Source organism: Rattus norvegicus, chromosome 3 (assembly GCF_021556685.1).
Source record: "Rattus norvegicus strain SHRSP/BbbUtx chromosome 3, alternate assembly SHRSP_T2T, whole genome shotgun sequence".
In the NCBI taxonomy this organism is placed as follows: domain Eukaryota; kingdom Metazoa; phylum Chordata; class Mammalia; order Rodentia; family Muridae; genus Rattus; species Rattus norvegicus.
Window position 1 is genome coordinate 9,424,757 of NC_141536.1, and position 13,379 is coordinate 9,438,135.

The 13,379-nt window shown below is 53.7% G+C and overlaps 1 protein-coding gene and 1 long non-coding RNA gene across 8 annotated transcripts in view; one reads left to right on the forward strand and one right to left on the reverse strand.

Annotated features, from left to right (window-relative positions):
- The window catches only part of Sardh (sarcosine dehydrogenase), a 64,981-nt gene that overhangs the window by 20,121 nt on the left and 31,481 nt on the right, over nt 1–13,379 (reverse strand). For all 7 annotated transcript variants that reach the window (XR_015680348.1, XR_015680346.1, XR_015680347.1 and 4 more), the window contains 3 exon segments: nt 12,466–12,579; nt 7,572–7,719; nt 3,590–3,683 (listed from right to left, as the gene is read on the reverse strand). Coding sequence is in view for 4 of the 7 variants with exons in the window: in NM_001429649.1 (NP_001416578.1) it covers nt 3,590–3,683; nt 7,572–7,719; nt 12,466–12,579 (356 nt within the window). In the remaining 3 variants the exon portion in view is untranslated.
- On the forward strand, nt 9,162–10,996 carry LOC102548789 (uncharacterized). Its single transcript, XR_015683480.1, has 2 exons — nt 9,162–9,343; nt 10,722–10,996. It is a non-coding gene; the product is annotated as an uncharacterized LOC102548789 (long non-coding RNA).

Here is a 13,379-nt window from a genome sequence, read left to right on the forward strand (position 1 = left end):
TCTCGTTATGTTATAGTGAGCCACCAGTGAAGCTGGCTCACCTTCTTGAGGAACCAGGCCCAAGCTCATGGTTGCTGACAGTTGGGCAACAACAAGACACTAGCATCTCCATGTCAAAGTTATCTTACAAAGACCCAGTTCTCCCTGAGCATTTCCAGGGACTCTCAGGCTGTCATCTCCTGGGCAGTGGCAGCCACTCTCCACTGCTCTGGACTGCAGCTGCAAGCTCCCTTGAGCCTATGGGCGGGGATGCACACACAGAGAGCGGGCTACACCTTCCTCTTCATCACTAGGGTTGGCCCAGTCCCACAGGTGCTCCTCGCCAACACATCTGGAATTCATTCGAGAGCCAGGGGAGGGGCTGCTGGGGGGCAGGGCAGCTGTATAATAGGAAAGCAGCATGGGTTCAGACCCAAACGCTCGAACTCTCCGATGGTCCACAATGGTGCCGTGTGTACTTGGTACCAGGAGGTGCATTAGCAATAACTGCCATGGGTCAGCTTTGCTGAGGCATTGCCCATGTCTGGCCTCAAACATGGGCCCATCCATCTAATTGCCTCATTGTGACCAGCTAGTTGAAATAGAACCTGGAGTCTTCCCATGTTGAATGCTCTCTCATGTACCATGTATCCCTAGGTATGCTATCCTCAAGGATCTGCAGGGTTCTAGGTTTCCCAGCTCACCACACAACCAGTCTCCCCAAGACAAGAACCCTGGTCTTGAAAGCAATGTCTTCTCCTATCCTGTCAGATCTAGGACAGCACTGGAAAGGGATGGGGTCCAGAATAAGTGGGTAGGGCAGGCTGCCTCTGACTCAGTGGGTTCAGTTATCGGTTCCTTTCTTAGGACAGAAAACTCATAGCTCCGTGTATAAGGACATCTGCCACTAGGCTGCTTCCAAGAGAAGAAATGGACCCCAGGATGTTTGAACATGGGTAGTATTAAGGCAGGGGGTGGGCACAAGTTCTTGTACGTTGCAATGAACAAGCAAGGACTGTAGCACCACCAGAGAACAAAGCAATGTGGGGACCACGGCCACCATGCTTACAAACAGGCAGACGTTGTCATGGAGTAGACACGCCAGCCTCTAGGGATGGATAGATGAGCTTTCTTGAATTTTCTCATGTTTTACAACACAGCCAAGAGTTGGCGACATGAGCTGGTCAGTGTGTCTTTGCCACATGGAGAAGGCCATCTTTATGTAATCATGCCATGGGTGCTGGACCATGACCCTATTCCAGGGCTGAGAGAAGCAAGGCCCAGTGAGGTCAAGGTTGTGCTGCAGAAGGGAGGTCTGGTTTGGGCTCGGTACCCAGCCTTCGCTGTGCGGCTATGGTTGGAAACAGAATGATGGTGTTTGCGGCTCGCTCTCTCTCTCTCTCTCTCTCTCTCTCTCTCTCTCTCTCTCTCTCTCTGTCTCTCCTGTTTGTTTTTTACAGTATTGGGGGTTGAATCCAGGCTTTCACATATGCTAGACAAGCACTGTACCACTGAGCTCTAGCCGGCTCTCTTTTTACTGGTTATTTTAAATCAGAATCTTACTAAGTTGACCAGGCTGGCCTTGAACTTTCAGTTCTTCTGCCTTGGTCTCCTGCATAGCTGGGATGACAGGCTTATGCTCTGAGCCAGGCTATAATTCCATATGTAGCTTATGTCACCATAAGTCAGCCTGGCAGGAGACACAAGTAGCCAGTGAATACATCCTCCCCGAACCAGACACCTTTTTTGGGGCTTGGCCTGCCCATGACCCTGGGCAGTGTGCACTGTGTCAGCTCAGCCTGGGCCCTGGCCTAGCTCCCAGGCCCCAGGTGAAGATTCCCAGGCAGCCTGGGAGGGCTGAGGAGGCAGACATGGCCAGTACAGGGCCCCATGGGAGGGAGCAGCTGGAGTTGGGAACCCCACGCCGCTCCCCCCAGCCCACGGCAGTCCTGCTCGTGGTGGGAGGATGCTGATCTTGACAGGAGGGGATATATTCCCACCTGGTCTTCCCTCCATGAACATCCAAACCACACACAGACTGAGGCTATGCCAAGCCTCAACACAGTGGAAGAGACACGGCTTTCCTTCCTCCACACAGCAGGACCCAGCCCGGACCAAAACCAGACTCTGGATGTTGACTATGCCAAAACAAGTGGCACCAGGATGCCCTCGTGAACAACCCAAGCTAGCGTCTGAAGGTCCAGGGGCTGCCGTATCCCAGGATCCCACCATAGTACTCTTTCAGAGCGCCCACCCTCTCTGGTGTCAGCAAGCAGCTCTGTACTCGTGAGGCAGGAAACAAGCTAGACAGAGAACCCCCACCCCACTTCCTGAACCCTGGTGCAGCTTCCAGAGGGGAGGTGGAGTGCAGACCACGTGGCGGCCTTTATCACCCATCCTCTCTGGCAGCATTCTCCCTAGCACTCAGCGCCACTCAGTCTACTTGCTGACAGGTTCCAGCCTGGTCCCAGAGTGTCTGGCCCCTCTGCGGGCAGGGATCTCATTCTCCAACTGGTGTTCCTCCCCATCTCTCCGTAAAAGCCTAGAGATGGCCAAGTAGAGAGGACAGGACATGCCCGACAGTGTCCTTGCCCTCCTGCAGGCATGTGTGTCACCAGATCTTTGTTTTGGGGGACATTGTCATTTGGGCAGCATGGGAAAGACATCCAGATTCTCTAAATTCAGTTTAGGGAAGAATTCCTCATGCAGCACGGGCTGGGGGCCCTGCAAAAGCTGCAGGAAATGAATGATCCGGGATGGCCTTAGTGGGCAAGCCAGCCTCGTCAGAAAATACTTCCCGTAGTCACCGCTATGGGGTACTGCAGTATCTATGAGCAGAGGTCAGAGTCTCTAATCTCCCATGGGAGAGAAGATGATACTTGGTGTCTGTCACCATCAACCTCTCCCTCAGCCTTGAGAATCCCAGAGGAAACTACAATGTGCATTTTCCAACCTGGAGACTGAGGTCCAGGAAATGGAGGAGCCAGTCAGGGGCTAGGGCCCAGATTCCCTACCCAGGGTTTCTAGAAAGCCCCTGGAGTTCAGGAGACCCTGATGAGGATGCTAACCATAACCTCGAAAGAGTCGGGCTTCATCACTTAGCATTGGACTTCTAAATTCTACAGTAGAGGTGAAATTGGGGGCTGACCAGGCTCCCCCACATCTACAACACCAGGACGATATTGTCAGGACGATATCGCAAGGAAGGAGAAGTAGCCTCCTCTGGGGATGTGGGAACCTGCAGAGAACTGTCAGCTCTCCCCAGCCCTGTTGTTTGTGGGGAAGCAGAAAAGCAGTAGTCTGGCTTAGACGGACATCCTCTACCACTTTGAGGAGAGGGCACAAAGGCATCTATCTGTTAAGCAGCGAAGCCTCTCCCCAGATGAGACTGGCACAGGCCAGGCACCAAGGAGAAGACACATGACCCCATCTTGACCCCACCATGCTTCTCTGAGCTCCCTCCAGGGTCAGGTTGGCTGACTGGAATTGGGAGTCGAGGCCCAGGGAGATAAAGAGACTTGCCCGAAGGTACCAGACTCCCAGGCCCACTCTACCATTGCCCAAAGTTGCTGCCATCACACTCCCCACCCCAGAGGCCATTGCCACCTACCAGGTGTCCAGCAGCTCTCACCAGCTGGTGGGTGGAGAAGGGGAAGGCTTCATTGCTCAGGTCAGCATCAAGCACATCCTGGAGAATGTCACGGCTGTGAACAAGGACAGGGTCGGTGAGTCACACAACGCCAGGTATTCCTGGACAGTGGGGCCAATGCCAAAGGGAGGGGGACAGCAAATGACATTTAATCTAGACAGTCTGGTTGGTACAGGCCACAAGTGCCACCATGTGAGAAGGCCACCTTTCTGTGGGCTGTAAGGGAAGGCAGGCTACAGGTGAGCTCTGGTTGTGGATGGCCAACTAAAACAGAGTTATCCAGCCACCAAGCACTCTGGACCCCACCTGAGTCACCACAGTGGTCACTGAGAGAGATTGACATGGTGCCTGTTTTATATAGGAGAGTCAAAGGTCAAGCTGTGGTGAGTAGACAGGACCCAGCAGGGAGCATAGGACACTGTACTGCACCTCCACCCCCATTACCACCACTGCTGCCACTGCCACCGCCACCACCATCCCTCACTCCCCAAAGCCACAGCCACCACAGTCACCACCACCACCGCCTGGTGCATCTCCCAGCCAAAGCCAAAAGTCCTCACAGGAGTCACACAGAGGTAGAGAGATTAGAGTCCCGTCCTCCTGGTGGACATGAGAACAGGGGCCACACCTAGTGCTCATGGCTGGGTATCCTTACAGCACTGGACTTATCTTCAAACTGTGTCACATCACAGTGGCTCACACTGTCATGTCCTCTGCTTTTCTAAACCACAGCACTGTCCATTCTCACATTTCCACTGACACTAGGCCGTGCCGTTGAGGTACATTCTACTGTTCTGCACTGGCCTCTGCCAGTCTCTCTCTCCCCTCCCCTCCCTGCTGCAGTCCAGCTCAGGCCCTGCTGCTGTGATATGGACAAAATCCTGCAGGCTCATGCCCCCAGCTCACCTCCCATGAAGCCCATGCTCAGGTCACCTCTCCTATGTCCCACCCTGCTCCCTGTCATATTCGACCCTCTGTCACCCTTCAGCTCTTGACTCATCCAACAGTCACCTCCTCTAGGCGGTACCCCTGGATTCCCTCCCCAGGGGTCCCTGTGTGACCACCATTTTTCTCTAAGCCAGGGGTTCCATGCCAACAGGACCCTACACCGCCTACTGCTTGGTACAAAATTATCTAGTGAGTGGTGCCAATTGCAAGCATCTGGGCTCAACACAGGCAGAAAAGCAAGTACCCTAGGACTGGAAACACCCCCACTTCTACCCATCAGGGGTCCCAAAGGGCTGCAGCAAGTTGCTCAGAAGTGCAGCCAGCCCAAATCCCCACCCCACAGAGCTGGGAGCTACCACCCACGCCCGCCTGAGGTGCTCAGCCGCTGCCTTCTGCCAAGATCCTTATGTAACCCCAGCCCCACGTGGTGTTAGCCCTAGAGGTTCAGCTCTGCTCTGCTGCCTCCAAACCTCCTAGAACCCAGGCTCCCACAGCCCCAGGGCAGCCACACAGCAGAGAGGTAGCCTGGTAGAATTCAGAGCTGTGCTGTCTTCTTCACGAAGCATAGAAGCTACGTACGGCCTCTGAAGTGGGGCTTCAAGAACCGTGACAGAGGCTGGGGTGACAGCACCAGAGGACAGCCACCCAAGTCTGCCAAGATGTAGAGAGAACAGGTGTCCTGGGGAAAAAGCCCCCTGGAGTCCTAGGGGAAGTCCCAGCCCCTCCTGGGCCTTGGCCCTGGCTGCTAAATGGAGATTTAGTCAACCCTCATAGAACCACAAAAACATGTGTCTATCACCTGCGGCCCATGCTGACAACTGTGACCATCCCATATAGCTCTGTGTGTCCCCAGCAACTACAGGAGGCTAGTTCAACTGAACGAAGCTCAAAATTGAAGAATGCAGCTGACAGAGGGGTCAAGAGCCAGGTAACGGCTCAGTGGCTGCTGTACCCTACCTCAGGGATAGCCAATTTCCAGAGTAGCTCCCATGACCCAGGGGTTGTGTGAAGTGCTCCCCACAGAGCTCAGTAACATGGCTTGTTTGTGCTAGTGACATTACTACCCAGATGGGAAACAGGAGAGCCTTCTGGAAGAGGTGAGAAAGAGGTTGGGTGACTAAGAAGCTGCCAGCCTGGAGGTTGCCACCCAGCTGTCCCCTGAGGCTGCATCTTGATCAGACTGCCTGGTAGCCTCACCCCTTCCCTCCCACCTCACCCACTGGCCTCCCTCACTCTAAAAATAGCCTGTTCCTGTCCAAGGTCACCATGCAATGAAGCTGGAACCTCCTGCAGGACAGGAGGGACCTGGAGAGCAGCAGGTGGAACTCTACTGCTTCAGGTTGACAATGGGCTCCTCCTCACCCAAGGGGGAGTTTTGGAAGCCATGCCAGCACTACTGGCCCTGCAGCCAGATGCTAATCAAACCCTCTAAATGCTGGAATAAATGGTTTCCTTGTCCTCATGTGGCAGCCTTACGGAACTGCCCTCACCTCCTATCCCTCCCTCCTCCTGGCCTCCCTGAAAGGCACTCAGCAAAGGCTTTGCTTGACCTAGTGCCTCTCGTGCTCTCAGAGCAGTGGGTAGCATCTAGACTTAGCAAGAAGTGACGGGTTTGATCAACCCCAAAGTGCCAAAATAGACACTACAGGAGCACACAGTCGGGGTTCCAGCAGGACACCCAGGGAGGAAAAGATGTCACCGAACAACCAAGTTTGTCATACTGATCCCCTGGGGGTCCCTACCTCCAAGAAGTGCCCCCCTTCTTCCCTGTCTTTCCCTTCTTCCAGTCTAGGCGCAGGGCCTCCACCAAGCACAGATGCATCTGTGGGCCGAGCACACAGCAGGCCCTGCTGGTTACCAAGGAACGGCATCTATCCAGGTGCAGCTGTTCATGACAGTTTTGACTTGGTGACTAGCATGTGGATAAGGATATGAGAACACCTGATAGGCCAAGACGTTTCCCATGTCCTTCTTCTTCGCTTCCCAGAAACTGTGCGGCCCCGGCAGACGTCTCTACCTCAGTTGCATCAATAAGAAAAAGCATTCACGACCACCTGATACGGTTAGCCTTGTCACTCTGCTTGGACTGGGTGGAAACTAGGAGATTAGGAGGGAGAACCTCCAAGTCCCTGGGGCGCTGAGTGTGGGCAGCATGGGCACTGGGCAGAGTAAAAAGGGAAAGGGAATAAGCTCTTCTCACATGATCTCCCTCTTCTTTCCCCATTTGCTCTTTCCCCTCTCTCCTCTTTCTCTCCCCTTCCCCCTCTCTTTTTTCTCTCCCCCCTCTATCCTTCTCTCTCTTTCCCTTTGAATCTATCTGTCTTTGTCTCTGTCTCTCTGTCTCCGCCATGCCTTAGGTAACTGTTTTACAGATATTCCATCCCAGCACCAGAGCACCTTCCCCACCCCTCTCCTCCACAGGTCTCCCATCAGCAGTGAGTGGAGGCCAGGTCAGCTCTACAACTGGCTGGACTTGGTGGCTGTTCACAATTCGTCTGTTTTTCCTTCCTGTTTCCCCATCCTGTCCCTTCCCCCAAGCTCTACCAGAGTGGTCTTTCCAAGGTGTATATCTGCCACACATCCTTGTGCCTCAGACCCTCAGTAGCACCCAGGGGTCCTTACGACTCCTCCTGCATCTGGAACAAGGCTCGGTTAAGAATTAGAGGGTACTTGAATGATGGATGGCCTTGTCTGGCCAACAGAAAAGACCAGGCAGCCTCTCCTCAGCTCTCCATTTACAAATGGGAGAGGGGCCACCCATGGCCTGGCTCTGCCCACTTGTGGGGATGAAGATTCATGGCAACCAGAGACTCTAAGGAGTCATCACTGAACACAAGGCTGTAAAGTCAAGCTGCTCCTGGTACAGGGCTAGCCTAAACCTGATACTTTGAAAATTGCATTCATTCAGATAAGTGGTTGTACCCATGAGCTGGGCTGGAGGGACTGGGCCTAGGTGGACCCAGATAACCCAGGTGTCAGGTCCTTATTCTCTCACCTGGCTGGGCCCTGGATACTGAGCATGCCCAGATCTTCAGAACAATCCATAAGCTGGCACCGGAACTCCTGATCCTGCAGCACCGTGTTTATGTGGGACCAGTTATGTTGGGCCACAGCCCCACCTACGGCTAGGTAGTAGCCATCCCCTGGAGGAGAAGCAACAGGTTTAGAACAGGAGGACAGGAAACACGGAGAGGGACTCCAAACTCTTACTGAGGAAAGTGTATAGCTTGCTTCTGGCAATGGGCAATATCAAGGGCTTCTACCTGCTTCTTAGAGAAAGGGTTAGAACACTGGTGCCTTCAGGTCTAGGAGGGAGCGTCTATCCTGCATCAACCACTAGGGCAAAGTGGACTCACATAAATATTTTTCTCTCTCAAGTCTCATGTCCTTACTAGTCATCATAACTTCCCATCATAACACACCCCATATGCTTGGGCTCCCTGACTCTGCCCTTCTGAAGTTCACTGGGCTGAGGGATCCGAGAGTGAGAGGCGACACTCCCCTCAGGATGGCTAATCTTGACAGTCAATTTGAGAAGGCCTAAAATCACCTAGGAGACAAGCCTCTGAGCATGTCTGAGGGGTCTCGAGATTCAGTTAATCACACTAAGAAGACCCACCCAGACTGTGGGTAACAGCGTAGACCAGGGTGCTAGACCAAGTTAAAAAGAGAGAGCAAGCAGAGTCCAGCATTCATCTCTCTCCGCTTCCTGAGTGAGGATGCCACATGGGCCAGTCTTCTCAAGGTCCTGCCACCACATTTCCCCACTGTGCCCTCAGACTGTGGGCTGATGAACCCACTCTCCTTTTAGATGCTTTAGTCACAGGAAAGAGAGAAACGGCCAATACAACCTCCATCACCCAGGGTGTTAACAGAGCAACTCCTCCAGGCTTCAGAAAAGGAAACAACAGTTTAGAGAGGAGAGATGTGCTGGAAATAAATGAAACCCACTGTCCCTATGGCCTTAGGGCATCTACAGAGCAACACTGGCCCTGGGACTCTGCCCTTGGACACCAACTCACTTCCACCAGGCATTCTGGGAAACCACTGCCTCAGAGCTTAATGACCTTGGACAACTCTGTGGCCTTAGATCCAGTAAACAAGTTCACCAACTTCCCGGTCCCATCTGGAATTCAGGGTTCTCAAAATTGTCTGCCATTGTCAAGGGCACTAGGACCTGTGGCAGGCAGGTACCACCCTCTGGACTGAGCCTGGCACAGGGGAGGTAGGGGGGAGGCTTCAATGTGCCCCTCCCCCATCTTTCTGACTTCCTTCTTCACTGACTCCTACAAGGTTCCTCTGTGTCACAGTGCAGGCTCTGGAAGCCTCTTAGCCCTGGTCACTTGCTTAGGAGACGGGATGTAACTGGAATCCCCTTACAGGGCTGCTGGGAGGAGGCAAAGCCATGGCAGGCATAGGAAGTGGTGTCTGGGAGGCAGAATGGCGATATTTTACCCACTCCACTCCCCGTCCCCTTCAAGAGTCTCTTCCTGTTTGTTCTCCCAACTTGGGTGCCAATGTCCTTGGAGGGAAAGGGGAGGGTGGTGCTTACACTTGGTAGGCTCGGCCCCCGCCCCAATCATGCTCATAAGAGAACCAGATAAGCTGCTGCCTGGAGGACGCAGTCCTGAGAGCATCCACAGTCTGGCTGCGACCCTGGCCTGTGAGCACCTGAACTTCTTCCTGTCTAGGGAAGGGACAGCTAACAGCGGAAGCCAACGACCTTGGTCTCTATCCAGGAACATGGGTCCTGATGGAGGCTCTGAGGTGAGGATGACCTAGCAACCCTGCCTAAGAGCCTCGAGCTAGTCCCTTCCTTCCTTCACTCGGGGTTTAGCTTTACTGTCATGCCAGCTAGAAAAGGAACAGGAAATGCTCCTATGGAGTCTAGCACCCTCCTCCTTCCACAGACCACCAGCCCTGTACTCCCCCTGACCCTATCATTGTGTGCTACGACACCTTGCCTGCTATTCCAGATCCATCCCAAAGGCCTCTGGGAAGCCCTTTTCACAGAACCCCTTGGCATCACCCGCGCCTCCCTCACCCCCACATCCCATGTGCACTCCAAGTGGCCCCAGCCCCTGGCGTGTAATCAGCCTACACTCACACTTCATGGCCCTAGGACCACCCAAGCTTTCCCAGAGCCCTGGGGTCCTCGCCACCAGCCTTTGAAGCCCCGCCTGTGGGACCTGGCTCTATTGAGCTCTATTTGATCCTGCCCAACTCTTCTCCCTTATTTGCTGAGCCTCGACCTCCATGGCCAGGCAGTGTCATCTCCTCCTGGAGCCCCTCCCACTCCCCACCCTGCACAGCTCGGGAGCAGTCCCAGTCTATGACAACCAAACCCATGCACTGTTCCTGCCCCTCATCCAGGCTGCTCTCACCAGTGATGCACTCTAAAGAGTATCCTCTGAGCCAGGGGTGGGCAGAGGCCTGTCTCCTCAAGTCTGGCACCTTTATTTTGGAGACACCTCACAGGAACACACACACCCGTGGAAGGATGCTGTCTTGGGAGGTACACAGGCTTTGGCCAGCCTGTCCTAGAACAATATCTGTTCATCTTCCTGAGTTTCTCCTGTCTTGTACAATGGGCCTGCCTCCAGCACAGGGAGCCTTCAGGGGCAAAATGCTGCCAGAGCACCGATCAGAGCCCACCAAAGCCTCACGCCCTTCCTCCTCAAGAGGAAGAGAGACTGTGGGGGATAGGAGAGAGGGAGGGAGGGGAGAAAAAGGGAGAGAGACAGCGAGGAAGAGAAAAAGAGAGAGGGAAGGGAAGAGAGGAGGGAGGGAAAGAAGGGTGATAGGTGGGTAGGAGGAAGGAGACAGGGGAGGGAGAAAAGGGGAGAGGGGAAGAAAAGGGAGAGGTGAGAGAGGGAGGGAGGGAGAGAGAGGAGGGAGGGAGAGAGGGAGAGAGGAGGAGGAGGAGAGAGAGAGAGAACAAAGAGAAGGCTCCCTGGTCCCTGGTTGGAGTTCCCAGAAGATGCTTGAATTCTGGACAGTGTTCTTAATCCCAGTCCAAAAGGTATCCTACCATAACCAACTCTCATATCTCTCTCTCTCTCTCTCTCTCTCTCTCTCTCTCTCTCTCTCTCTCTCTCTCTCTCTCTCTGTCACATGTATATCTCGGCCCACATCCGGCTACCAGCCTGAGTTTCCTACCAGTTGGTCTGAGAATGATGTGCCTGCTTGCCCTGGGCAACCTCCCCATTCGTCTGCTCTACTGAGACAGTGCAGGGCAGATCCACGTGAGCCAAGGGACAGAGTCTCACCCCAGGCTCTGCTCTACCATTTCCAGATGTGGGGCGAGCTCTGTGGGTGGCAGGTCTCGTATGCCAATCTCATCATGTCGGTGTGTTTCTGACAAGCAAGCACACCTTTTATAATATTAAGAAAGATGAATAAAGATTGATTTAAAATTGCTTCCGAGATTGACAGCTGCTTGGCACACAGCCTTGATCGCATGTAAATCGTCACATTCTCTTGACTTACTGGAGCTCTGGGCCGCATGCATAATTAGCATGCATATTAAATATACACATACTTAATGAGATGCATATTCATCACGGGACCTGTGTCAGTGCAGGAGCTGTTTCTCTGCTGTTTTTGGGGTATCCCTCGGATCCACAGCCTCCAGGGGATGGGGCTCACCGGATCATCTGGTCATGCCCTCTGGGTGTCTCCCCCAAGCACTCAGCCCCAGGAACTGTGCACCAGGTGGGAGGCACAAGGTAATATATCACAAAGCATTTTCTTGACAAATTCCAGCAAGGTCCCTATTGCCAAGATAAGGAAACTGAGGCTTGGGAGGCTCCTGGCTCCTTCGTTTTTACTCATTCCTGTAGCAGCTGGGCAGGTAGAGAAACTGAGGCTCAGAGAGCTAAGGTCTCAAAATGTAAAAATTGCAAAACAGGGTGGTGAGGATATAGCTCTGGGATAAACAAAGCACTTGCTGAGATATGCTTGGTCCTTGCTTTAACCCCCAGTTAAATCAGACCTCTGGCCATATCACACACAGGGATAAGGGTACTGACTCCCCCTCTGTCCCATGACCAGACTGGAGCTTAGTGGCGCCTCATTAAGTTCCACTAAGACACAAACAGTGGGGAGAGCTAGGATGTAACCACATCTCCATATGGGTCAGCACTGTCCACTGTCAGCCTCTTGGATAGCAGCTCAGAGAGCCACACAGTTGTTACCTCCTCCCTGCAAATCACTCTTTAGAAGCACCAATGCCTTTCTTGGAAAAAAATACATGCCCACTCTGTTCCCTCTCTTCTCCTGGTGGACATAGGCCATGGGACAGGAGGCAGAGCTGGCCCGTAGGAGCTGATAGGTGGGATCCAGGGTTGGGGTGACGGGAGGGAGTCTTGTCTACATGTAACAGCTGAAGCTGTGTGAACAGGGCTAGGGTGCTGAGCTGCCTGTCATTACGGGTGTGCAAGGAGGAGTGGAAGGACACAGAGGGGGCCACTGAGCCAAGCGTCGGGGGACCTGCCTGAGATGGGCAGCAGCTCACAGACTGGGACTAGCCCAGATGGCACGGTGGAAAGAGACTGAGCTCTGAGTGGGAGATGTAGCCTGCCTTGGGCTGATGCTAGCCTGGGTAGCTAGGCTAAGTGCACCCACGCCAAGGCTGCTCCAACATGCCACAGCCCCACAGGTTCAAAGGCATAATTACACAGCACTCAGAGCGACAGCACAACCACCCGAACACAGCCTGCACTTAGCCTGAAATGAGACCAATAATCTCTAGGTCCTGACCACGAGTGGACATGACAGGTAATTACACAGTCATCCTGGATAACCCTCCCTGACCTTCTGGACACTGGTAACTTGCCAGTCCTCTGAGCAGGTCACATCTGTGCCAGTGCCGCTTCTCACAACCTTACCTTCAAAGGCAGGGGCCAGGGGACTGGCCTGGGCACCAGGGGCCAGGCAGCTAACAGTCAGGTCGCTCTCGGTGCCTCCCCGTTGGTTCAGCATGCATGTGTACACCGTGGAGCCTGGCAACAAGGACCCAGATGTGAGCTCTACCAAAGCTCGTTCCTCCTCCAAGCCTGGAGGACCCCACAATATGAGGTCTCCCTCATAAGGCCTCCTACCCTATGACTGTATTACAACCAACCAGATCATTGATGAGGTTATCCGTGATTGTCATCTGGGGAGGGATTTCTTTGGAAATGGTTGCCTGGGTCCTCCCTCATCCCCATCTTCATCATCCACATCAGTGTGCCTGATATGGCAGAATCACTGTCTATGGGGGAAGCGGTCATGTTGGTAAACCGTGGGCAGGAAGAAGAGTGGAGGGGGTAAGTGGGACGGGTAGAAGGGTGGGCACCTGGTAGATAGGCAGAGATGTGTCTGGTAGAGAGGGATGGAGGACAAGCTGGTGGTGGAGGGGGTGAGCAGGTGGGTAGAGCTGATGGAAGATTCACAAGAGCAAAACCCAGCTGCACGTGGGGCTGCTGGGACACTCACACGGGGTGTCACAGGCTGAATACAGACATGTTAGAGGTGTGACCTCAAAGACTTGTGGGTGAGACCTTATTTGGATATGGGGTCTTTATATCTCTGTGGGGGCAAGGTTACTCAGATGGGCTCCCACCTAGTGGGACTGTTTAGAAAGAGAGGAAAGTTAAGGCCTGGGGAGGTGACGCCGTATGTTCAAACCACAGGAGCCACGTGAGAAAGACAAGCATGGTGGGGCACGCTTGGAATTCCAATGCTGCGTCCCTGGAGCTCACTGGATGACCAGTCTAGCCTACTTGAGGAGCTCCAGGTCAGTGAGAAACCTTGTCTCAAA